The 27,533-nt window shown below is 36.0% G+C and overlaps 2 protein-coding genes across 5 annotated transcripts; both read right to left on the bottom strand.

Moving 5' to 3' along the window:
- Positions 1-23: 23 nt before the first annotated feature.
- ALDH5F1 (aldehyde dehydrogenase 5F1) lies at positions 24-27,533 on the bottom strand. 4 transcript variants are annotated; one of them, XM_088716770.2, is made up of 21 exons: positions 27,333-27,430; positions 27,020-27,133; positions 26,790-26,945; positions 25,520-25,619; positions 23,763-23,811; positions 20,936-21,023; positions 20,720-20,830; positions 17,898-17,960; positions 17,669-17,779; positions 16,658-16,723; positions 16,476-16,553; positions 11,364-11,441; positions 7,704-7,770; positions 6,008-6,093; positions 5,648-5,680; positions 5,479-5,511; positions 3,011-3,111; positions 2,583-2,668; positions 708-814; positions 552-629; positions 24-439 (listed from the first exon to the last, which is right to left on the bottom strand). In XM_088716770.2, the coding sequence occupies exons 3-21, from the start codon at positions 26,826-26,828 to the stop codon at positions 401-403; spliced, it is 1,413 nt and encodes a 470-aa protein (XP_088572896.2). In that variant the 5' UTR covers positions 26,829-26,945; positions 27,020-27,133; positions 27,333-27,430; the 3' UTR covers positions 24-400. The 4 variants fall into 4 exon arrangements, with proteins under 4 accessions (XP_088572896.2, XP_008809896.4, XP_038980748.3 ...); XM_008811674.6 differs by lacking the exon at positions 26,790-26,945 and having other exon boundaries at positions 27,333-27,533; XM_039124820.3 differs by lacking the exon at positions 26,790-26,945 and having other exon boundaries at positions 27,241-27,414.
- On the bottom strand, positions 14,042-16,204 carry LOC120111069 (uncharacterized). The gene is made up of 4 exons (XM_088722751.2): positions 15,617-16,204; positions 15,399-15,532; positions 15,235-15,310; positions 14,042-15,142 (listed from the first exon to the last, which is right to left on the bottom strand). The coding sequence occupies exons 1-4, from the start codon at positions 15,750-15,752 to the stop codon at positions 14,796-14,798; spliced, it is 693 nt and encodes a 230-aa protein (XP_088578877.2). The 5' UTR covers positions 15,753-16,204; the 3' UTR covers positions 14,042-14,795.

Here is a 27,533-nt window from a genome sequence, read left to right as displayed (position 1 = left end):
TAGAAAGTATGAAATGCAAAGTCTAGCAACCAAAGTCTGGTACTTCATTTGGATTGCTGGTGCTCTTCAATTTGGACATAAACTAGCATGGTAGATGCTTGCATTTTAGGTTCTACAAGGATTACCATCTACATACTATTTATACAAAAACCTTCTCTTGAAAATACGTGAAAAAGGAAAACAAACAGGTTGATCTACAAGTTACTCGCGATTAAAGAAACTACTTGTTTGAACCCAGCGCCGTGCCACTATCTGGTAACCTACCAGTGGGCAGCTCACTAGGTTTACAAGGCGATAAACTTGACTCCTTATCTCAGTGAACTATGATTAACGCTTACCATCGTAACTAGTAGTTGCCATCATTAGCTCCAGCTGAGTGGTTTTCTGCTATCATTTTGTATTAAGCCTCCTTCATGTTCCCCAAACAGACATATTTAAGCTACAAGCAGAGGGAACAAGACATGTCACCACACACACACACACTCTCTCTCTCTCTCTTGGAGGAAAACTTGACAAGAAATAATTAGGGAAAAATACTATTATCCACTTACTTCCAAATACTCATCTATCCCATATTTTGAACCTTCTCGTCCAAGACCAGACTGCTTAAATCCTCCAAATGGTGCCACCTGCAAGATGGAACAAATGGTATTTAATAATTATTGTCATCTACTGAGAACAAACTGCCATGTTTGTGAAATTTTCACCTCAGTAGATATCAGTCCTTCATTTACACCAACAAGTCCATATTCAAGAGCTTCAGTTACACGCCAAGAACGAGGTATGCTTGTTGTGAATATGTAAGCAGCAAGCCCTGTGCCATTATGCATGAAAATAGCATATAGTGCAATATAAGAAATAATACAATATAAACACCAATACGAAGTTGGCTACAAGATTCCATTAAACATCTATATGCCTACCTGAGGCTTAGGTCCTTCTACCATAGGTTCAAAGATTACTTAGCTCAGCCAAACACCATTGTGCAATATCAAGCAGTACTACTAGAGCATATCAGCGCTCTGCATTTTTTTATGCTTACAGTATTCAAAAACAAAATGAAAAGGGAATAGAAGGTTCTCTAGGTGTCGTAATAGTTTCCATCTCTGTTATGATTATATCTCTTTATTTTCCATAACATTGAAAACTTTTCCATGATACATTTGTTTGAATACAATTAAATACACAAACAATATTGTTGATTATAGTTTATTTTCACAATCTAACAGTATCTTCCGAGGTGAAAGGCAGCATATGCTTTACCAGAAACTGAAAACTATGTTATGGAGTTGGACGGCATGCAATTGCAGGAAATTCAGTGTTAATGTTCCTCTTATCATTTTTATGATGAGGAGAATATGCAAACTTTTTAGACATGAAGAACAATAATGCTTTTCATGTGTTCATTCTTTACATTGTACCAAGGTTTGCTGGTCCGCTTTCCTCTCCATACTTTTCCAAGGAGGCAGTCAGCACCCTATGGAGTCTCAGCTACACCACTTCTTACATACAACATAAATCATGCTGGATTGAAGCAACTGGCAGGTGAATAGCAGATGAGCTGGTTGAATTCATGTCTTATTGGCCAAGGTATGAGCTCGAATCCTTGTTGCAACAAATACTGAAAACCCTAGGGTGGTTTTGTGGCAAATATTGAAGGTCATCATTTGGACTTGGTTTGGTAAGTGGGCTCTTGCCCTGGACCAGTTGGGAGAAGTCTATGAGGGATGGGTTACCTCTCATGTAGCCACACTGAGCCTACAGGAAGACATATCAAGAAGATATAAACAACTAGCAGCATAAGTTCAAGGCAACAGTATAGTAAGTTAGTAACCTTAAGTCATTCCAATGTAGATCCGGTACTATCTTTTTACTAAGCATGGTTCTCAATCCATGGAATAGTACATGCTTAAAAGTGATTCTTTTACACTTCTGTAATAAATTCTTCTTGGAAGTTGAAGCCCAGGTGCTTCAGAAAGGATGAACTAAATAAGCCCTTCTGTTACCATTTCAGACAATTTATTACAGCTCATCAATATCCACAAAAGTCTTACATTCCTGACGAGTTCACAACAAATGATATAATAACTGCAATGTACAAAATAATTGGAGAAACAATTGAAACAATCAAGCCTCCTACATTAGAGCTCTTAAATCATTATCTTGAATAGTTAAAACTGGAACTATCTAAACATATGCTGCAGTTACCCATTAAAGAATGCAATATTTTAGTATTCCCTTTAAAAAAATAGATACATTGATGAAAGCCATGTTGATTGAAAAATTAGAAAGCAAATAAAAAGTCACTAACTATGCTATCTTAACTATGATTCTTAACATCATACTAGCCTGACTCTGTTATCTTTTCTGACAAATTAAATGATTTTGAGGATTCACATATTTTGTCTAATCTTAAAAGGCATTATATAGTGGCAAGATGAAACAGATAATATTTAATGTTCAAGAAGTAAAAGTTAATGAATTCCAAGCAACAAAGTATAGAGTAGATCGAACTAATACTTCGCTGACCAAAATCAGATTCCTGAAATAGAGAAGTTTGTGCACTGAAGTGTGGTAAGAACCTGCATTTGTGTCATTAGCTATATGAATAGCATCTTCTTCCGTTTTAAAACGCAGGAGCGGTGCAACTGGACCAAATACTTCTTCCCTGTAAGCATATTAATAGTTGGTTGATTAAAAAAAACACAGAACAAAAACAAATAAGGCTTATAAATGGAACTTCTAAAGGATCACAGAAATCAGATAACTGTATGGTATTAATGAAATGTTAGCTTTGGTACTATAAGATTCATGAGGATGGATACTAGAAACAATCAACTAACCATAACAAACGCTTAAATTTCTCAAAGTATACTACTCTGTCAGTGCAAGCTTTTCCAGATCAAAATTCAGCCATTCACAGACTATAGTAACGATAACCAACATCACAAAGTAAAATAGTAGCCAAGGCATGCCATCATGAATGTTATAAATGGTTTTGGAGTTTCACCTAGATACGAGCATTTCATCATTAACATTCCCAAGTACAGTAGGCTCATAAAATGTCATGCCCAGACTGTGTCTCCTTCCCCCAAGTATAACGTTTGCTCCCTGTTAAAAGATAATGAATAGGGATTTCAAGGTTATATAGAATCATAATCCAATGCAGATTTATGCTACTAGGAGTCAGAGATCTCAAGCGAAGGAAGCCCACCCACATGCCTTAGATGACATAATTATTTCACATCCAGATTATTTAAAAAAAATGAAAAATGCAATAAACAACACATCACAGGGGCAGGCAGAAGCCTTCTCTGACAAACATTCTTTCCCCATACAAGAGTTTTCATATATATATATATATATATATATGCACCAGTGTCTATACTATGATGTGATGCAAGAACCAATTCTCTACCAATATCCTCGAGAGCCAGTGTCCATTAACATCACTGCGGCATCCTTATACATTTAGTAGCTAGGCGTTGAGCTGCTGGTGAACTGACCTCATAGCATGATAGTATAAATTACTCACCATTACCTGTTTATGGGGATTATGTAGTCTCCAAACCCTGCTATTATATTAGGATGCTTTCACAATGATCTTTAAGGATGGAATAGGCATAGCATATACTACAAAACTGACCTGCTAGCTAAGACAGCATTAATGCAAATATACAGTTGGAGGAAAGATGAGTCTCCCATATATGTCAAATTGGGTTTTTTTTTTTCTTTTGGCGGAAGGGGCAGGGGGATGATAACGAGGGTATGAGTACTCTTTCTTGGCTAGGATTTAGGCTTTAATTCTGTCAGTGCACAAACAATGATGAATTAAGGATCCACACTATTGATCACGGCCTAAAACAGACAAAGTACCTGGTTTCGAAGGTCACTTATCGCAATAGGTGGTCACAAAATAAAGAGAGGATTTCAATGGATCAATGCCACGTTTTGATATGTTCTATGATTTACAAGTACCCAAAAAATTGAACTTTAATTGATACATTTTAAAATTTACGAATCATAATCAACAATGTCAACTTAAACTAATGTGTTATTGTATTCTTGTGTACATGTGGCAGTTTTTGTGCCATATTTTTTGCATGCACTCGATGCATAGTTAAATTACCTCCGAAATAGTGAGTGTTTGTTTCCAAAAATTTTTAGTGTAGATTATAATCCTTCAAGACTCTCCCCCCTGTAAAGCATGGATATGGATGCTTGATACAAACATGACATGATACAGATATACCGATATAGCAAGTCATGAAAAAGTAGGACACAATATAGCCAGAATATCTCAAGGAATATATGTATGTACGTACGTAAGTATGTGTATATATGTATACAAGGTTCGCCATCTCGGTACCGGCTCCATATCGGTACCATCCTATTATAGTGTTCGTACGCAGTACGATATGGTAAAGTTCAGTATACCAAGTGTCGATACGGTATGATAACCGGTTCGGTACCGGTATGGTACAGTACCGACCAGTATGGCGAATGTATATATGCATATACATGTAAATGCATATATATGTGTACATATATATATGTACCTACGAATAAAATACATGCATGCACATATACATATACACACAAACATATATATGTATATGTATAAAAAAAGCATCCATAAAGTATAGCAGGCTAGCAAATAATTAGTCCCACTTTATACGATAGCATTAACTTTTACAAGGTCATCATTTGGTCATTATTCCATAAACCATAATCTATACTCCATAATTAATATTATAAACTACAAAATTTACCCTTGCAAGTATCTAAGTGTATCCAAAAAGTATCCAGATTCAAGAGTATTTTTTAATTTTGAAAAATAGGATACTTAACACAAGCATCGGATACGTATCTGAGAAGTATCAAATGAGTATCAATATTAGATATAGATACAATAGCGACATGGCATGTGATTTGGCATGTGATTTTAAGCATCTGTGCTTCTCTCACCCACTAGTTCACACATTTTACAAGATCTGTTACATCTATATTTAAGTGCATAAGGCTGCAAACCATGCCTGATCTTCTAGATGAATAGCAAGGCTGCATAATTGGAGACTCTTGCATCACTGATTCTAGGTTTTACCTCCATATGAAAGTTTGATTGCTTATAACCAAATAAACTCATAGGTCCTATTTGGTTGTGGAATAATTTAGCCTAAAGCAAATCGGCAAAACTATCCTTCACCCACTGTAACTTGGAGCGAACTATTTCAACCTATAGAGTGGAATAGTTTACTCTGGGTTAAATGGAAAAAGTGGTACCATGAACTTTCCACAAAATAGAGTTTTTGATCAGAATAAATGAAATAAGTGGGATAAAGCAGGTTCAAGAAGGTCAGTTCCATCTTATTCCACAATCAAACATGACCATAAAGGTTATAGATGATATAAGGAATGTGTAAGTTATAATAACTTGAATGACAATATTGATTTATTAATACTGATGTTAGAAATTACCTTTGAAGTGGCATCTTTGATAAATTTTTCAACCTACAAAATGAAAATTTAAATACAGCATGACACATGTGATTAGACTGTTTAGAAGCTTTAGCAATTAAAGATAAATTGCTTACTAACAAAATTAACATCAGAGAAATTAATATGTCATGTCAAGAGCATGAATCACCTTTTCTACAGCAGCTTCATTGATTAATGGGCCCTGTACAAAGAAAACCAAAAAACTTCGTGATCAAGTAATTAGAAATCAAACAAAACTTAGAAATAAAGCTCACTTTAGAAAAGAAAAATTAAGCTAAAGCACAATCAAATGCTTCTGCAACACAATAGAAGATGCCATATTATGCATGGATGGAAAGAAACTATTTGTTCCATAAAACCAGTCAACAAAATTGGTTATTGAAGATAAACTAATTTCTAAGTGTCAAAATAGATACTCTTTAGGAAAAGAATGGTCATAAAGGTAGGCCAAAATGACTCCAGTTTTGAGTTCCAGGACGATAGAGCACCAAATGAAAGAAATTAGTACCTGAGCTATGCCTTCTACGAGGCCATTGCCAACCTGCAAATTCTGAACAGCCTTTGCAAAAGCATTTGCAAACTTTTCATAAATGCCTGCATATAAGGGGTTGAGTATTCTTAACGGGACAAGAAGTAGTGAAATAAATAGCAGGAATTTTGAACAATCGTAGTGATATTCTTCAAAAAGCTCAGCAATTACAGGAAGTTTGAATAATTATGGCGGCCAATGAGTAACTCAGCAATTCTATTATTAAAAAAAAAAAAGAATGAGCAGTAATTTTGATAGCACATCATTGCTATCAAGTTTAATTTCTTATAAATTAGAAATTTAGAATATGGAAGAACTAAAGCACTAATAGCCAATCAAAAACCCAGCAAGACCACTCATAGACAAAATATACAGATCTAAAAGACATGCATACCAGCAGCACATAATATGATAATATACTAGAAGCATCTCTCCAAGAAGCCCGACGTGGATAGTGGAATATGAGAGGTTGTACAGCATGATCTCAAGCATCTAGTCAAACAGATTGCATGTAAGTCCTTAAAACAGTAAAGTGCAAGAGAATACTGTATTTCAACCAAACAAGCTAGCTGTATAATATTTGTTCATTTATCTGATCTTCAGCAAAATTCGATGAATCCAAACCAATAAATAAGAATCCTTTATAGCCTAGCAGGGACAAGTATATGTAATTAAACTTGAATGAGAATCTTCCTATGCTTGCTAGTTTAATGAATCCACTTGACTTTCTGTCCTATAAATGGATATATACTAAGTCAAAGCATGTATCAGAAGTCTTCTCCCTACTTTTCAAAGTCATCATGAGATCTTCTAGTATGTTTGAATTGCATATACATACATACATACATACACACATCTATGCATGCATGCATACATACATAAGTGAGCTAAAGTTTAATGGTAGGTAGTCAGACCAAAGTGCGGTTACTAAAGTTTAATGGTAATCTCAGTTAGGGGAAATTTTAAAATATGGGATGCTGTGATTTGAAGATATCACCACTTGATGTGAGCTACAACATCTAAAATGCCTACAAAAAAAATTCTGGAAGCCCAGTGCCATGCATCGGGTTGTCCTAAAATGGAGAGTACAATCAAAGCTTAAACCTAAAATGCATTTGTAGCCCATAAAAATAGAGAATCCAAATTGTTGGTCTTGATCTAAGTATCTCGAAGCACATAGCAATCAACAGCAAACCTTTTTGGTTGCTTGACACCTGTAATTGTATAAGCAAGTGCTTTGACAATATATCTTCTACTATATATAATGCAAACTCTAGGCCAGGGTGCTTCTCCACCGCTGAGTTCAACTCCACCATGGGCCTCAAAGTTGGCGCAATTCCATCATTTTAAGGTTTTTTATAGTATAAATGTTTTATATCTTACACTAGGAAACTTCCATCATCCCTTTCTCCTCCTGGTCCATGTGCATTGCATGTGCAGAACTCTAATGGATTTTAATTACAAGAAAGATAATCCATTCTATATATGAGCTCTGATGATAAATTAAACACAACATTGTTCTAGCATATGACAAATGTTCTTAGTATATAACTTATAACAAAGCAAAATATGGAAAACTATTTGCCATTCTGCTAATATAAACAAAATATGCAATGAAGTCATGAACTTAAATAAACCCAACAATATAGTACCATACAGGAGAAAACAAATGTACCTTCTTGCACCAGTATTCTATTTGCACAAACACATGTTTGCCCACTGTTACGAAACTTTGCTGCAAGCTGAAAACATCAATAATAAAGAGGATGTTTAGAGCTGGTAAGACACTAGGTTAGAATCAGATAAAACTGATTGTAAAATGTATTCATGTGTATATACCACTCATTCTTATCAAAATCTGTCTAAACACCATAAATAAGAAAACCATGGAATCTAGCCACAGTATGAGATGGCATAAAGAAACGGATTAAAAGGCATTCTGTGATTCATCATCATACAATCTATGTCTATATCTTTTCCAGTGAGCAAATATAATGCTCTCTAAATCTGGGAAGGCCTATGCAGAAATGTTTCATATTTTGGAGATGTAGAATGAAACCCACCATGTTTTCAAGGGAAGGTGGAAAAGAGCCACAGCTTGATCCAGTCTGTATCTTTTGGACATGCAACTGAGCAGTGGAAATGGCTGAAGGCTAAAGCACCCACTCTAGGAAGTAGGAAGAAAAGCATCTGACACTCAACTAACATGTTCCATCTAGAGGCTTCAAGGAGAATTTACAGGTATAAATTTTAGCTAGCTATACTGCATTTTTACTATCATCTTGGCATACAAAAATCAAACATAAAAAGATGCTTGGGTTCTTCTAGATAACCTAGTAGTTGTGATGACTAATTCTTAAGGGAAGGTCAAGTTTCCAAATATCTAGTATGATGTATGCTGACTTAATAATGCCAAGGAATGTCAATTGCATACAGAAGGAAGCATTCTAGTGAATGTGAAGGGCTTAAACCGGAGGTTTTAAGGGGCAGTCCATGCCAATGGCACATACCATGCCTGGCTGGTGGCGGCAGGGGGTGGACATGCACAAAGTGGAGCCAGGATTTTCAATGCATGTAGAGAGGGAGGACGGAATATTATCTACTAAACATGAGTATATTTATTTATTAACTTGTCTTTGAATTTATTGATAAATAGATATAAAAATTCCCTTAGTCTGTTGCCAGTATTAAATCCAACGGATAAAGGAATCATGGTTTTAATAACACCTTATATGATGGCCATACTCTAAAACAATTACAGACCATGTTAGCATTACATTTGATTGTTATGTCCATTTTAACAATATATGATGGCACATGATTAGGACATCTCTATACTGATTGCTTTGCTTTCTAAAATAGCAATACTTGTAGAAATTATAAATTTAATGCTATTGAAAAAATATTTGATCCTCAATCATCAATGTGAATTTGATGATTGTCATCTATAAGCTATTACATGATTTAATGTTATCACTAACGTATTTTGAAGTTATTATGACACAATAACTATTCTCTTTGCAATTAATGAACTACTCCATATTTTGAGAAATAGCATTGAAAATAAATGATAATGGCACAAGATCGATAAATTTAGATAACATTAACTGGTAATGTAGGTGCAAATAGTTGTGGAAATAGAGAAAAATAGTCCTTTTTAAAGCTAGGCTAATATCCAATCATCTTCTCTAGCCTTTGCATAGCATGGGAAGGATCATAGCTGATGAAATTACAGTTGCAACTTTTAGACAGGATAAAATGTTTGCTTAGTTCCTTTCCATGTGACGATAGATATGAGATTGCCTGCTTGCCAGACTGAAGGACAAAATGCAACGAGTCAGGTGCTAATTTTGTGCCGCTACTATAGAAGACGTGCAAGTCTTAATTAGGGCAACAACGGCCGTATATATGGCTATACAGTTATAAAATGAGTAGAAGTGGCCCGTCCAGCCTATCCTTGGCTTTGCTTCTGTGCATGTCCCAAGTAAATATGGCAGTGTATCGAATTATACTGCAGTCAAAGGGTGCCGATTAATTTAGCATGGCTCAGTATCGACCAAAACCAAATCAAAAGGTTCAAAACACTTTCATTTTGACCCTTCCATTACCTTGGAAATATGCAAGGTTCTTTCTAGGTTGTGGACAATTTATGACTTGCCGGCAAACAACTTGAACAAAAACTATTACATGTAAATGTGGAACTAATCCCCAATTGAGTCCACTAAGAAAATCTAAAATTCAAACTATATCAAAATAAAATCAATTTTCCAACTTGAACAAACTTTGTATTCTTCAGTTGGGCCCAAGGTTGTCAAGGCAGCTAGGCCATAGCCAAGTGACTTAGGTGTCCAATAAGTAGGTGACCTGGCTGCCTAGGTGCCTGAGGGAATTTAGACAGAATTTGATGGATCAAAGTAACAACTTTTTAAAAGACTAAGGCCACACGTTACCAGTATCTTGACTCTTGAGTCTAGCAGAACAAGTCTTATATTTTAGCTTTCAAAGTGTTTTGTCTAATATGACACAGATGAACATAAACACATGAATACATGTCTTATTGTTTTAAAATCTTAGTCTCCGAAAAAGCATTTAAAATTTAATGAATGATTACATACTATCATTATCAAGGATTGACATTAAGATAATGATGATGGATTATGAGGTTGATACATCCCAGAGTATTGAGTATGCATACTCATACTTTTGATAGTATGACTTTGTGGAGGGGCTTAAAGTATTGTTTTAATTCATAAAACAACTCTTAACTGCACTAGAAAGGAATTTAAAGTACTATTAAAAAAAACCCAAAAAGGTAACCATTGCCATTATCTGCCAGCCTGTGTAGTTCTGCACTTCTGCCCAATGGTTGGCACACGCCATACCAATGGCATTCAAATCCTTTCTTACACACCCTAAGTAGGTCATGGATGTGCTGCATGTGCATGAAATAATTTGAATAATATACTCTATTTGAACCAACTTATGTCCAAATTTTCATAGGAAAAGCAAGAATATATACTGATTGTACACATATATAAGTACCATATGGACAAAATTATAGGATACTAAATTATATCCAAGAGACCCTCTTTATCTTGGATAGATCATGCAACAAGACTTGTCCAAAGAGAGACAGCCCTACCATAAGATATACACTGTATGCCAAAGTGCCAATAATGAAGATTATAGTTATGGTGAACAAAATATCAGTTCATCATATATTTATTGTATTTTGCTTTCTTTTATTTTAAGTAAGAACGGCGTGAAAAAGTACTACTTTAGATCTATTTTGGATTGGGATGAGTCATTAAGTCGTTGAGATTTAATATTTTGTTGTTTTTGACCTCCTTCTATAAAGGCTGCTGCATAATTTGGAACTTTGCATTTCAGGAAAGATTCTGGGTATCCACATAGAAATTGATTTCTTGGTTTTCAAGGATCCTAGTTTCATTACGAAACAACGTGTAGAACTTCTAACTCACAGTTTTGATTGAATACACTAGTTAGGGATTTAGATTATTGTTTTAATTTATAAATAATTCTTAGCTGCACTAGAAAGAAGTTGAAAGTATCATTAAGAAAATAAAAAAAGGTGTGCACCCTAATTTATCATCCAGCAATCTGATTTATCATCAGCAACAATTTCATTGCAACATATCAAGATACCATCATCAGTGAAAACCCCAAGGAGTGATCAATATGCAGCACCAAGCAATTTACATAGTTTGATTACTATTATGAAAATTCTTAACTACAACTTACATAACCTGGAGAAATGCATATATTGACAAATAACATTCTGGTAAAGAATATCAAGATGCTGTTTTTGGCTTACAGCGCCTTTTACTGCAACATCCAGATCTGCATCATCAAAGACAATGCAGGGTGCATTTCCACCAAGTTCCAAGGATATCTGAAAACATAAAATTTCATAAGTAGCAGTAAGTAATCTAATGTTATAATTATCATACAGGCTTTTAAATCTAATCTAAAACTTAGTAGAAATTGATAAATTGGTGGAAGTAATTTTTTTCTAAAACAAAAGGACCATGTGACCAAATAGGCTCAGGTTCAAATAATTAAAGCATCCATCTCCAACAGATTTAAAATATAACTGGACAATATATTCATTTTTAACTCCATAATATCAATCACTGGAAGCACCCTAAATGAGAAGTATTATAGCATGGCTTAGATAAAAGTATTCATTACATGAACAAGCAGCAAAGGATAATGTTTAAAATCAGATAAAGACACTCTGTCAGCATGCAGGAGGCATCACATAACAGTGAAGTACCCATTATGACTGCAAGGTTCATTTTTTCATACCTCCAGCTTATGCTGATAGATCAAATGATGTTTGATCTTTCAATTTCAACTTCTAAAAGCTCCATTTTTTAAGCAGTTATGTCCATAGAGTTTATGCTTGAAAATTCCACATACAGTAAAGGTTCTTATACCACTTTGTTGGGAAAACAAGCTTCTCTGTAGAACAAAAAAATATCAAAAAGCTTTAAGTTCTTATGATGTATCGTTTATTAATACAATGGTTAGTGTTTGGAATTTAGCACTCAATCATTGCCTTGTGTATGGGTCAACCACCTTGGTATTTCCATAATTACAATAGTAACCTAGACTTGACAAGGTTGACTTAATTTTAAGAAAAATAACAGAGACATCACACACAAAGGTAATCAATACACGGACATGGAAATTTAGGTACCAAAATCATACATGAGGAAGACTAGGATAACCTACACATGCAGGAAGGCTTCCTAAATTTTCAAAATTTTGAATACAAACTGGAGCCTTCATATTTGCATATCAAGCACATGCACTTTAATATATGATCATTAAACTTTTTTTTTTCCTTAGGTAGAAAGTTGTTAAAAAGACTGTCAAAGATATTTATTAAAAAACCGAGATTGTTAAATTAGGTTTTACAAGTTTCGATTTGCAGTATAGAAAATATTTTGTTTGGACAGAAATTCAACTAACTTCGGTTAGATGAGGAAAATTAACATGAAAATTTAGCATCAAACAGACATAAAAAGAAACATCAAATTGATCCTCCTCTGGAGCTGATTGACAGGGCCCGACAGCCACCTTTTGATATTTATAATTTGTTCGTGGAAGCACTTAATCTCCTCAATACAAGAGGATGTGAAACAAGAAAACCAAGAGAAGACACGAAACAGTTCATGTCACTTGAGGGTTAATATCATGTCATGCACTTTATATGGTTCTCTTTTGTCACTTCAAATTTCTCCTCTCTTTTTACTTTAAGTCAAATATTTCATTTTTACTTTTAACATAGAAGATACTCTACAGTCTACCCCACTTGGGTAATAGTGGTAATGCCAAAGTATGAGGTTCATATGCCATGAAACGAGAGGGAAGCACGGAGTACCTAGGCTGCTAATGTTGGGCATGAGCCAGCCAACCATAAGTTCAAGATGGCCAGTCCTAAAGCTCCAATCATTTAGGCCTAGCTTGGTTCAAAATAACTAGGCCTGCACCCAGCCCAAATTCGGCCTAAAACTCGCAACAATTAGAAAATAAAAATAAATTATTTTTATTTATTTATCTCCCTTCTCAACAAATAAATATTTTATCAAAAAATCTTAAACACCATCCAAATCAAGCCAAAAACAATTCTATGCCTAAAATTAGAGGTCCAGGCTTCGCCCATGGCCCAGTTTGATTAGGCCAACTTGGGCCTGGGCAAGCCAAAATCAACAAGAGCAACCTTGGCCCAGGTCCATCAGAAGCCCTAATAATATCAAATCCCTTTTTTAGTAACTTACTAATTTAAAAAAATTCCCTTAACTTATTATATGTTCTATATGGGTATTTAATATGCCTCCTGATGATGTTAATGATCCGGATATCTACGAGAGGCATCGCCACTTGCCCCTATTTTTAGATATCATTATGTATGTTTGTTGGACTTCAAAAGTATGTAATTGATTGTATTTGGATTTGAAGATATTTTATGTTGTTCATTTTATGATTTGCATCATTTTTAAAGCAATAAGATGCATCATCTAGCCATAAGATGCACCCGGTACCGGTTCGGCGATCCTTGTGGAGAACATCAAAAAAACAACAAAAAAAAAAATCACATTAGACTTAAATTTATAGAAAAAATTCGAAAAGAAAGAGAACTCCCACAAATGGGAGTTATTTAGGGGCCAACCGGTTCGTCCCGATTCGGTTCGGTCCAAGGTCCGCCGTACCGGTCCGGATCGGCGTACCGGTGGCCGGCCGGACCGGTACGGTACCGGTCCGGATCGGTACCGTACCGGTCCGGACCGGTACCGTACCGGCCGTTACCGCGAGCCAGACTTTTTTTTTTTAATGTTGTCTCTGTTGGATCTTAAATTAAGTGAAAATTGATGTTTTTTTATTACTTTTTTCATGATTTTTGATATTTTCATATTTAAATTTAGGGTTGAAATTTGAAACATATATGATGCATGATTGCATGTTATGTTTTCCTCCCGTTCCAAATGATAAAATCATACACATAAAATATCTTCAAATTAAGATACAATCATTTACATACATTTAAAGTACTCTAAGATATCTAAAATCGGGACGAGTGCCGATGGCTCTCGTAGATATCTGGATCATAAGTATAATCAGGAGGAGGCAAATCAACCCAATCAGAAGGAACGCGCGCCAGGTTATAAGAACTGTCGGATCTCTCGCTCACGCTCTGGCTCTGAGAGGTGTCCTCTGATTGTGTAGGGGCCCATCCAAATATGGCGGAAGCAAAATTCATTGCACCATATCCATATTCGTCAGGCTGAGGCTGTGGATAATAGAATCCGTATCCGTATGTTGTCGGATCTGCAGTCGTATCCTGTCTTTCTGAACGACCTCGAGGAGCCCGTCTTCTATATCCAATAATATCCTCACGAAATCTATCAGGTGGTCGACCGTGGTCCGTATCCTGTGTAGCACCCATAAATTGGGACTCACCGGTGAAATAAAGACCACCCTCCGGCTGTGTCTCATGAGTACCATACTGTCCTCCGCTCCCTCCATGGCTAGAAGATCCATCACCACCAGAACCTTCATCGCTGCTAGTCCAAGTCTCTTCCTCGACACTCTCCATTGGGATTCTTTGTTTTTCTTTTCTGGCCCTCTCTGTCTGGCTCCCCTGTGCCTGCAGCTGATCAGCTCTGGGAGTGCGTGGAATATTGCGCTCAGCCCATTGCTCTGGATCGACCCCAGCTTCGGTGGCTATGAAGGTAGCTGGTCATGGAGGCGATCCTGACTCGTCAAGCTCGGGCTCCTGCTGCTGGCCTACAAGCCAGCCGAGTAGTGGATCATCGTCATTAGCGGTGAAGGACCCGTAAATCGGATCTGTATACTTGAGCTCCACTTTCTCCTGGATGCACTTTAGCCTCAACCGCAAATTGTAATGCACATAAACAAGGTCGTTGAGGCGCTTTTGCGTCAAACGGTTTCTTTGTTTGCTGTGAATAAGGGCGAAGGTGGACCAATTGCGCTCACATCCACTAGAGGAGACTGTTTGGGAGAGGATCCGGATAGCTATCCGCTTTAGATTTCTCGCGGATCCGCCAAAATGCACCCACCATTCAGCTGCAAAAATATTTATGAAAATTACATATATGATAGTTCCATAATAGTAACTAAGTAACACCAGGTGAATGTTTTCCTGATGTGTCACGTACCTGGATTCATATTGTGTTTGCTGACGACAGCCGCTCGTTGGCCAAAACTGTAGCTGCCCTCTCTAAATAATTTGCTCTGTGAAAAATAAGCATAAAAAAACCATGTTAATAATTGAAGATGCTGATATACTTACACATGCTGGTAATTACTAAATCATAATTACCTCTTCAAGACATAGGGCCGCTTTTTCTGGATCTGCCTCCATCTTATAAATCACATTACGCAAAGCATCCAGAAGTGTTTCATCCATACCAATTCCTTCTATGCTGTAATGAAACCGGGGGTTTAGGTAGTATGCTGCACATATACGAGACTATCTTAGCATAATTATATAATTATATCCATCACTATAATTGTCACTATAATTATATCTTAGTTTACCTGCTAGATGTAATTCCGTACCCATTTGCGCTCCCCACCGTTGCTCAATGATGTTGATGTATGACCGGCCATGTGCTGGATCTGCCTCCACAATCTGATCCATTGCCTTGACCATCATGTGATACAAAAACCCCATCTGGGAGTAGATCTCGCTATCTACGGCCCGCAGCACTTCATATAATGGTTTGATAGCCTTGACCAAGGTCCGCCGTACCGGTCCGGATCGGCGTACCGGTGGCCGGCTGGACCGATACCGTACCGGTCCGGACCACTTTCTTTCCCATCAAAAAAAAAAAAACACCGTACCGGCCGGTTCATAGAAGAAAACCGGAAATACCGGTTTTCATCTGTGTCCGGTACCGGTCAGGGACCGGACCGGTACGTACCGGCCCGTACCGGCCGGTACGGACCGGTACGGCATTCCTTGGTTCGGTCCAAACCGGTACTGAACCGTACCGGGCGCTGACTGGTATGGCACCCAGTACCGATTCGGTGATCCTTGATAAGTAAGCATATTCTTTCCAAAACTCTATCTATTTACAGTGGCATGATAATTAGTTGAACAAGCTTGCATTCTACAAATAGAATCTGTAATACATAGACAAAAAAGACACTTTGTATTTAACACTTCACAAGTAGATGGTATGCACATATTCAAAAATTACACAGCCAAATCATTACCAAGCATATTTATGCATAAATCAGGTAAACAAACATCTTGTATTGAACTTTTGCAATCTTTGAAGAATTTTATGTGAAAAATCCTTGCAAAAAAACTCAAATTAAAGTAAGAAATACTGATCTACTGCATAAAATGACCATTTTATGGATGAAGTACTTTTTCTTTCGGTAAACATACCCTTTTAACAGTATTTGCTGAAACTGCTAACAATTTCTTCCCAACAGCTGTTGATCCAGTGAACGTGATCTTTCTTACCTAAAAGAAAGCTAAACATGTCACATACAACAGTTCCCTGCTCCTAACTCTGCATTAAGACCAGAACAATATTGGAAGGGAAAAAATCAAACAAAAGACAGAACCTTGGTGCTTTGGAGTAGAGTATCACCAATATCAGAAGCATTGCCCACCACCACATTCAGCACACCCTGAATGATAACAAGCCAACAATAATTAATATAACCAAAAGTTTAATGACATCTATTGATGGACTAGCATAGGTGCAAAATCACTAAAAAATATAGCATACTCCAAAAATAAACAGTAAAAGACAAATTGAAAATCTGAAAGTTCAGATGAGAAGAAAAACAAATTTGGACCCTAAGCAGGTACAGCACAAATGGATGTGTATGAAATGAAAAATGTGGAACCAAAAAAAGATAAAGTGCACTGCTTGTCCATCTAATAAAAGGTAGTTTGTCAATATTTTTAGTCAGGGCACCATTTCCCATGATTAGGTATTTCATGATGCAGCACCTGTTTTTTGAACTTAATTGAATGAGGTGCACCAGTCACTTTACATCATCCACATATGAACACCCTCACATAAACATGCACGCAGATGCACATACAAATCTATATACATATGCATGCACACACATATTTATACAGATTACAGAATCAGTTCTGCTGGGTTAAAAAAAAACTAAAAATCTGATAGTGAACAAATTATAAAGCAATATTTATGGCCAAAATAATAGCAATTCAGAACACTTCTCTCACACTCCTACCTTAGACCAATTTGAGGCATCATCACATCCTCATTCCCGCACACATCCAAACTGTGATCCACTACCACTCTCCCTTCCAATGTGTCATAAGGCCTATTTTATATCATATTGCATTTATATTAATGGGCAAATGTTGTAAAATCCATATGTTACATGTTTTTTGTAAGTCAAGATTGTCATACCCCGAGTAACTGGCTTCCCTTGTTAATTCACTCCAATGCTTATTCCTCAAGTTTCAAGGGTCTTTGAAAACAAATTGTCTTTTGAGTTATTAATTTGGAGCCAAACTTGGATTAAAAATTATTATTGCATTGGAAAAAAAATCAAGTGACCAAAAAGAAGAATATAGAAGTGAGAGATTACTGGTGGTATTCCAGCTTGAAGAGAGAGCTCAGCGGCAGCTAATGCAGTCAAGGGTGTATACTCTGATGGTTTAACAACAACGGTGCAGCCACAAGCTAGTGCAGGGCCAACCTGATACATCATAAAATACATACCTTGTAGACAAAGAAAGCCATGTGCAAGGACAAGCATAGTTTTTCCTTTGAAAAGAATAGTTGTCAAAATTGTACATATAAGAGCTGACAAAGACCTTCCGTGTAATCATGGCTAAAGGAAAGTTCCATGGGGTAATTGCGCCAACTACTCCTACAGGCTGCAAGACACATCGAACAAACACTAATTACGGTATTTTTTGGAGAAAAATCTATGCTTGGTGGTAAATCATTAGAATTTATGAAGCATACACATATGAAAGAACAACAGAAGATGAAAAAAACGAATAGATCAGATAAAATGCAAACCAAAGTAAATATTAAACAGCACCATCTCAACAAAAGCTTTGATAAACACGATTTCACAAGATACAAGTCATATCCTACCTATATTTTTTCATTCTCAACCAAAGTTCCCTTAGAAGAAACCCCAAAAAATGCTTGCTGTAATTAAACATGAGGAAAAGTGCAAACTATTTGAAACTGGTGGCATACCTGTTAAACCCGCACAACAGTGATGAAAGTTATTATTTATAATGGCACATTTGATTCACATTCACGACTAGACCTGCCTATCCCCTAGCACATTCTTCACCTGAAATTCTTAATGTAAAACAGGTCAGCATGATTGCTAATAAAGGCGGTCACTTGAACTAGTCCATATGTAGAAGTAGTACGAATAACCTTCTCATCATGAGCTTTCTCAAAACCCTTGTTGCAGCATTTATCTGGGAATTTTCAGGTTGTTCATGATCTTTTTAGTCCAATGAGTATTTTATCTCCCTTTACAAATTTACTTTCCACTTTCCAGTCTCTCTCACATAGTCGCGTATAACCATCTCAATTAGTTCTATATCACGTTGTCCACTATTTCCATAATTTCATCATCTTTAACATTGATCATCCTAGTATTTTAACACCTAACTACCCGTATATTAGCATTTGAATCTTAGACTACAACATGTACTTAATGTATTAAAAAAATATATATCCACTTGACCTTTCTTCCGCCATCAAGTTGTATAATTGTACAATTTAGCTCATGAAATCAGCATGAACTGAAAAATTCAGAGGATTTAGAAAGTTGAGTCATGGTTAAGTAGCTCATAAATTTTGCACTACTGTAGTCAGAGCAGTCTAATATTTCACCATTATCACAAATGATTCTACATCTCACATGTAATAAGCTACTACTACAAATTAGTTTCCCTATTAGCTATCGTTCATTTAAACAAACTACATACTGGCACTTGTACCCTTGTTCTGATCTTGGCTCTAAAAAGGGCCATTACCCAGTTATGATCCTGGCAATCAAGGGTCCTAGAAGGGCCATTGCTTGGTGTGATGACCCAGTTATGTTCTTACCTTGGCTTTATAACTCTGAAATATATTCCCTAATATCCTCACTTCTCAACAGCATCCAGAAATTTCATTCCCATCTGTCCAAATTCGTTTTCTGTGACTATAAATTTAGAATCTTAACAGGCAATCTTATTGTTAACCGTCAAAAATTTATTAATACTTTCAATAAAAAGTTGATAGAAATGTACAACACACATAGTTACAGAAAAACTAAAGTATGAATCAACTATGGTATCCAAATAACTGCATTATACTTTTAGTCAATTCATAATATTATATTGCTTCTATGATGTAGCAATGATCCATAAAAACCATATCCAGCACTTTTTCACAAAGTCATTTTTGTAAGATCTATATCCTTTATATGGCTCTTTTTACTAACCAGCATCAGTACCTTACAAGCGTGTGGATGAATGATGTCCCACAGAGGTCCCATTACCTTTTTTTTGCATGAAACCAATCAAACCACTAGCTGTGAACGCTGCATTTGGTTAATGTTTCATTAGCATGCCAATGAGATCATTCTCATTTTCAAGCAAAGTGATCATAGTATCTGATCATTAACAAATTAATTTTGGTACATATATTATTTTAAAAAAAAATACATGGCCCTGAAGAAAAGCCAGCTTCTCCATATTTTTAAGTTAAGACTTCAATTTAGATTGCTCAGCCAAAGGCATGGCAATGAAGAATTTAAAACATGCAATATTTCATAGGTGCTAACAAAACCAATTGTCACCCCCATTATTTCTAAATTGCCTCTTATCGGAGTTCTACTTAATTTTATAATTCTAACTGCTAGCTTTTTCAAGCAATTATTTGATGTCTTGGATCTTTTCTAACGGTCTATAGAAGCTGAAACTAAAACATTATAAATAAACATTCTTTTTCTTCTTTATAAGAATAAATAACTGTTTTTTCCAAACCAGAAACTGCATAGTAGTCTATAGACTCCAAGATGGATGAGATACATATAGTGCACAAGCTTGTGGATGTTCAAAGAGAATTCATTAAGCAAGCTAGCCACTTGCAGTCATGCAGCATCCTTAGATTTTTGGCTCATGTGTTATGAACAGTTAGTAAATTTTAGATCTACATAAAAATGTTGTTATCTTTGAGTAATTCTTTATTGTCACTTAGGCCACTAAAAGTAATAATGAAAGAATGGATCCAAGAAGACAGCCTCTTATTAGATGTTAGGAAATAAAATGAAAGTAGTGGTTTCTATCTAAAAGGCAATAAACTACTAGAAATTTTTAAGCATCCAAACGGACCGCTTGAACAATTCAACAATCTTTAAATATTCTGGTTACATTCTTAAGCCTTATGAGTCATGATCATTTAGAGAAATGAGTAAAAGACTTCTAAAAGACAAATGGCAAGTCAGATTATTTGACGATAACAAGTCCACGAACTAGAAGAATGTAAATTGATCATCTAGTGAATGTATAGCCACTTGGAGATTATCTAAAGTGAAGCTAAAAGACAATAGTTTAAGGGAACAAAAAATATAAAGAGAAGATCAAATCAAAAAGATGTATGGGAATTAGTCCGTTGCCTGTTTTAATACAAATAGTCGGCGATCAGCTAGTGTAGCAGGAATAATGTCACCATATATACGTTTTGCCTCCTCAGCAAAAAATTCAATAAAGCCAGCACCATAAGCAACCTGCAGAGGCAGTTTCAATAGCATTTTAACTTTGAGAGTAATCTATGATTGATAGAAATCACTTATGTTTACAATTGCTCCCATGTTCCAAAGTCAATAAGATACCTCACCCAAGGCCTCTTTTAGAGGCTTCCCTTGTTCCAAAGTCATAAGTAGTGCGAGTTCTTCCTTGTGGGAAATCATTAGATCATACCTTTAGAAACAAATGTAACCAAGAAGCGATCAAATGATAACACTTTCTATGATGATGCTAAAGGTATATGATCAACATTATATACATGAAAGCTGATTCAGTGGATGGAAGATAGTCAATATTTGACACAGTTTCACCATGAAAATGCTGAAATGAAGTGTTTAACAGTATGTACAGGAAATCAAATTTTGTAGCAGAAGACAGACCAGAAAACGTTAGCTTTCCTCTTAATTTCTTCCATATTTAAACAGCCTTTCAATGACTGATGAAGAATAACAGCCCATGTTATCCTCACCTAGATCTAGCATAGAATGATAGAGGATATAACCCTAAAACCCATAACAGCAATGGCTGGGCTGAGAATCCTAAAAGCAAAACCCAGATAGTTGACTCAAGGCTTGTTTAAAAATTGTTATCAACCTTAACCTGAATCTATAGGCCTTCAATGGTCGCGTTCTGAATCAGGATTTTTCTTCACATATCTTCAGCTTTAATGTTTCTAAGAGATTGGTCAAACAAACATCGGCAGAAATTTAACTTTCTCACACATGAAGCCTGACATCTCAGAGAATAGTAAATCAGTAAGAGCCCAAGGTCTAAGAATAGAAGAACACCACATGTTGCAGACCAAGATCAGACAAATACAATAATTAAGTGACAATTTTCTTCCAATTTCTTGGAAAGGCATTTCTCATAAATATTGGTAGTTGACGATCTTGCATACGTCGGACTGGACTCCAAGATCCAGAATTGCTATCTCACGACTTTTGGTGATATTCTGGGTCAAGAAGATTGCGCAAGCTATAGCTGTAATTTAACGATGATTTTCTTCCAGTGTTTGGAATTACAGTCATATTAGGATTCCTTTAGAGAGTAGTTTAGGTGACCAAGATTCTTCAATTAAACTAAAATGTTGTGATCATTTCTGGACAGAAATTTATTAGTGCTTTTGTATATACTATAGATGTACACAGATCCAAAATAACTTGGAATCTACATCAATTAAGATTAGCATAAATCCCTAATTTTTTTAAAAACAAAATAAAATGAAATGAACTAATGAAGGAGCCAGAGCAGATTCACGAAACCTCCTAATCAGATCAGAAAAACATTAATAACTAAAGCCAGAAACTTCATGGGGAATTTTAAAATTAAAAAAAAAACTTTCAGGCCTAACTCTCTGGGCTGAATGTAGCAAGCCCAGGGATAGAAAATGTTGCACCAAAAAGTCAGATTACATGTGTCTAGATACATTCTGCAGACAAGCAACCAATAAAGAAAAGAAATTCAATTAAAGAACTGAACAAAGAGACGAACAGAAAACGAAAATGTGATAATACGAAGAAGATGAAGCAGCTAATCCTGGCTTCCTCCTTTTGTTTTCTTTTGCCAAACAGGCCAATTCCACCACTTAATTATCCACCTCTGGAGACTTATTAAAGAACCAAGCAGTTACCTATTCGAGTCCAATTATTACTCCTAAGATAAGATAGATATTAAAAATAGAGGTGTTCCAATGCCTATATCTTTCCAAATAAGACACAAACAATTAAAAAAAACAAGAAATAAAAAGGAATATCAAGATATTAACTTGTAAAGACTCTGCTAACACTTTCTTGGAATGTCCCTGAGAGTGTATCTGCTGTGAACTCCAAAACCACAAAAATATCAGCCAATATATGATTTTAGGCCTTAATTTCAAACCAAACTCACCTCCATGGCCTCTATATGGACCAGAATTCCAAATTGATCCGTTAGATGCTCGACTGGAACTATTTGCAGCCCACAACTTCAATTTTTTCAGCTTCTATAAGTGCTCCACATGCAATCACATTTTAAGGGTTTTTGCTTATCTGCCATTATGTTCCCTTTTACTCTGCAAGTGCTGATCTCCAATCTTCATTGCTTCAATCATTCCAAATCACCAAAACAATAAATTTGATTACTTTTCTGAAAACTGTCTGTTACATCATCAGATTCTACCAGCATTCTCCTAATGTTGTCAGCTAGGGCCTGGTGATGAGTGCTACCTCACTTATCATGGTGATTAAGTTCAACGCTAGCATTTATCCAAAAATGGATGAATTTCATGTACACATGCAAAACAAACCCGCACGCATGCACACACATACAGTCACACTAATAACATCTACATATTGACCCTTTTAATTGCTCTTATATGAGCATCACCTCATACTGATATCCATAGCTTGATAGTCAAAATAATTCCCTCGTATCTTGCATTATCCTCTTCATGCATGCATAAGAGCAATTAAATTGATCATTTATTAAGGCCTCTTATAAACAATAATAAATTGATCTTTTTCTCCATGCTTTATCTATCAGGACATTTTTTAAACTGATGTCTGCATATTGTAAGTCAAAACTGACATTTTATCATAGGCAAGAGTACCCTCTTTACCTACGTCATTCCACCTGGCAACTTTTGCACACTTTTTTGAATCCGAGTAACAATTGGTAGATGAGTCAAGAAATGCACATTGTTTATATATGAATGATAAAAATACCAATTCAAAGTGGCAGATATAATCACTATGTATTAGTGCTTTTTCAGACCTGAAGATTCTTTTTTCAACTACAAGTTCCACTCTTGGAGGGCATATCCATCATTTAGTTTTTTTCAGATTCATAATAAACATAAAAAAACAAAGTAAGCAAAACTTTTAGAATGACAAAGCATATTAAGCAAAGACAGAAAATGTCTGAAAATGTATTTACCATTTCCTTAGACACTTGCTCCTCTCACTTGCAGTGTGCTTACTCCAAGCTGGGAAAAATGATTAAAAGGAAAAATTAATGTAAATCAAAAATATCTAAGAAAAGTCATAAAAATCATAAAGATGGAAAAGAATATGCATATCAATTTGCTGTCTGTATTGGAATTCACAAGACTGGTACGAAAAATGATTAGTGAATGCAATAAACTTTTTACCTAGAATAATGCAAAAAATAAGATGCACGAAGTATGGTTAGTATTTGAAGGAGAAAGTCACTTTACCGACTTATCCATTAACAATGCATTTCATGGAGATTTCTTCAACCATAATTAAACATTTGTTGCCATGCTATGCATGACATTCAGTAGATATTATCCATAAACTCTTCAATATTATGAAAACACATGATCTGCCATCTGTCCCTCATGAATTAAGGAGCATACATGTCAGATTAGTGATGATTACCAATATAAGAGAAAAAAAAACAACTATATGATATTCTAAAACTTACATGATATAATTATATTCATAATACCATGATACAGTGAAATTTTCGAGTCCATAGACATGTTTAAATATCTGAAAAGATTTGCATGCCATCCAGAAAACAAAGCTAGTCCTCTTTTCTGGTGGATGACATAAAACCTCAAGACTAGAGCATGATTAATCACTGAGATCTCTCAGAATCAATCCTGTAGAGGATCGTTCTCAGCCATTGAAATAAAAAGAAAAGACAAGCTAGTCCTCTTTAACTCCATGAATGTTACAAACATATCATGATGAACATTTACAGAACACCTTTAAACATTTAAGTCTTATGCATATACTTAAGAGACACATCATGCAAGTACTAGGAGTTTCAAATAAGGGAAGATGAAACTGTTTTACTATTATGTGTAAAACCATTAAACACTAAAATGCCAGCCAGAGATTTAAATAAAAAGGTAGAGGGTAACAATGAGTTGAAAAACCAATATTAATCTTGACTCTTGAGTCTGAAATGAATCCTGATGCAATATTCACTAATTCTTGGCCATTTAGTTGTAGATACCCCATTTTTGACATCATGAAAAGTCAATAGGAAATCATATTAGAGGATACTCTCTTCTCCCAAAAGAAACTGCACATGGAGACCAAGCCTTTTAGACTAGTAAAACACTTCTAGGCATCCATTCTTTCTACTGTTTCAAAGGAAACATTCACAATCCTCCTAGTTATGTGGGGTTGGAACATGGGGAGGAGACTAGATGAGCCAACTCAACTGGTTTTGTGATAAACATGAAATTCAACTCCACATAAGCATGTGACAAACAACTAACGCATACCCAGACGAGCACTGCATGTCAGCATCAGAATATCCCATCCACACAAAAGCACCCAAGCAATCAAGCATAATTTATATGCGAGAAACGCTTCTAATTGTGAGCCATGTTCATTATAGAATGAGGCTAAGCCACCAAACAACTATGGTTGACTGAGTTCAGCCCAAACTATACTTAAGCCTCTACAGGTCTTCCATGTAATTGATAAGATTCAATTAATTTTACACTTAGGCTATGGCGGTAGATACACTGCTACTTGCTACTGCTTGTGGTTGCTAAACAGATTTGCAACCATATGCACAGTCTGGATCATGTGAAACAGGTTAGTAAGGCTCTTTCCTGGAGAGTTATAGTTAAGCCATATGCAATTCAGAAGAATTCAACTTCTCAAAGAGAAATAGGAAAACTAGAAAGAATCACTTTTAAAATTACATACAGTTAAATGTGTTGTATGCTGAAGATATTGCATCAGTTGTTTCCTTCTTGCCCATGTATGCAACACTTGTTACAATATCCCCAGTAGCAGGGTTTTGCACCTGCCACGACCAATTAAAAAGAAAAGGAAGAAGAAAAACTATTAATTTCTATTCTAGCACTCTCGCCCTTTTTCTTTAAGAGATCAAAATTAGACATTTATTGTCAAATGAAAGAGAACATACTTAAGCAAATAATAAAAAACATAAGCATTTCATGGACATATTCCGACTTCGGAGTATGTGGCATCCAGAATATAAGGGAAAAAGGAATAAAATAAAGAAGAGAAATATCTCCAAAACTTGAAAACCTGCATGGTGGGAAATCCATCCCTTATTCTCATCTTCAAGGATGAAAGGTAAATATCATGAACAAATAAGATTTTCTTGCTCATAAATCCTAGCATGTCTTTTAAATGATCTAAAAGATTATCTAAACATTTGAAACTATTAGTTGTTTTGTTTCTTTTGTTCAAATCCCCGGACCTCTCACTACCATCAAACTGTGCTATATCTATCAGTGTTTTCTATATCTAGATATGTCCCATCTTCAGAAATTCTATAGGAACACTTCAAGCTTCAAGGTTCTTGATGTATCAGGAACTTAGATTTCATAATACTCATGAAATTTTCAATTCATCAATTGATGATAACATTGTCATTCCATGTCAATGTTCAGCATTAACACTATAACAATACAGGACCTCAACCCAAAGAGCTGGCCAGAAGGTGTTTTTTGAGTTTCTTGGCCTATATAAGTACCTAAGATTTACCCAATGCAAAATTGATGTAGGACTAAACACACGCTCACATGCTCCCCTTGTTCAAGCCCTCACGTCCTCGCTAAGTTAAAGATAGACCTGAATGAGAACACTCAGAGGCAGAAGTAAGGTCCTGTCCACAATATGGTTGAAGAAATCATTAATATTCGGCACCTTCCATGCCAACAAATGCTGACACCAGCTGTTGATCAAAATTCTCAAGTGATGTATCAACAGCTTGTAACATAACTTATGGTGATCTATTTTAAAGTATTAACAGATGCAAATGAGACATAGATTTGCATCTTGGTTCTCACTTTAAAACGTAAGGACACTCATGACACCAAACAAAAAGTGAGCAATTATAGTGCCAGTACTTCAAAAATTCATAATTCAGCTCTAAAATGAAAACACATCGTCCTAAAATTGATCCAAAAAGCTCCAGAGCTCATTAGGAGTAGCGAACTCCAACCAAGATGCGATCTTCCCAATCCCCCAGATGAATTTGCATTATAAGATCTCCGGAAGCTTTCAGCTCTTCTTTTACAACCAAGTAGCAAACCTCGCACTCTAAAATTCGTCAACCAGATACAACATCGTAGTACCGAGAAACACTTCAACGACCAACCTTCATGCAAAAAATGAGCACATAAAGAAGGGAAAATTGAAAAAATAACAAAATGCAAGCTTTGAGCGATTGACCTCGATGGTTTTCCCATCATAAGCATCAATCCATTTGCCTCCGATAAGTCCCTGAGTCTTTAACAGCCCCGACTCCCGCACCCGATTGATCGCCGCCCCAGGCTCCATGCTCATCTGCCAGGGGAAAAATTATCAAAAATCATTTCGATCGACGATTCATAGCGATTCAAAATCATGCCAAGATAGAAGAAGACTGGAGGACGGAAGGAAGAAAGATCAACTGTGAGATAAAGAGAGAGATCGGAATTGAGAACTATTGACGAAAGGATTGGCGAGGAGGAGGACGAGGGGATTAGGGAAGAAACGAGCTTGCCTGGCGGCGGAAGAAGAGGGAGGGGGTTAGGACGTGGCGGGCGACGAGAGCTACGCGATGCATCGCGAAGTGAATCGGCCAAAACTACGACACCCTCCTAGTCCTCTCTTTGCCGCCGATTTATATCAAAAAAATATTACCAAGGAAACTGGCATTTGAGCCTACAGTGTTCGTCATCATCCGTTACCATTGTCATTTGGT

This window comes from Phoenix dactylifera, chromosome 2 (genome assembly GCF_051530095.1).
Source record: "Phoenix dactylifera cultivar Ajwa chromosome 2, Ajwa_hap1_PhDact_Kaust_v1.1, whole genome shotgun sequence".
Lineage (NCBI taxonomy): Eukaryota > Viridiplantae > Streptophyta > Magnoliopsida > Arecales > Arecaceae > Phoenix > Phoenix dactylifera.
This window is presented reverse-complemented; position numbering and strand designations above follow the sequence as displayed.

What these genes read in the sequence shown, in the direction of transcription:
- LOC120111069 (XM_088722751.2), bottom strand. Translation starts at nt 15,752, where the DNA reads ATGGGGTTTTTGTATCACATGATGGTCAAGGCAATGGATCAGATTGTG. An exon ending in CGGCCCTATGTCTTGAAGAG is followed by an intron (nt 15,311 to 15,398) that starts GTAATTATGATT and finishes TATTTTTCACAG; the next exon opens with AGCAAATTATTTAGAGAGGG. An exon ending in CAAACACAATATGAATCCAG is followed by an intron (nt 15,143 to 15,234) that starts GTACGTGACACA and finishes ATATTTTTGCAG; the next exon opens with CTGAATGGTGGGTGCATTTT.
- ALDH5F1 (XM_008811674.6), bottom strand. Translation starts at nt 27,395, where the DNA reads ATGCATCGCGTAGCTCTCGTCGCCCGCCACGTCCTAACCCCCTCCCTC. An exon ending in TAGCCATGATTACACGGAAG is followed by an intron (nt 17,780 to 17,897) that starts GTCTTTGTCAGC and finishes ATGATGTATCAG; the next exon opens with GTTGGCCCTGCACTAGCTTG. An exon ending in GATGAAATGCTCGTATCTAG is followed by an intron (nt 2,669 to 3,010) that starts GTGAAACTCCAA and finishes ATATGCTTACAG; the next exon opens with GGAAGAAGTATTTGGTCCAG.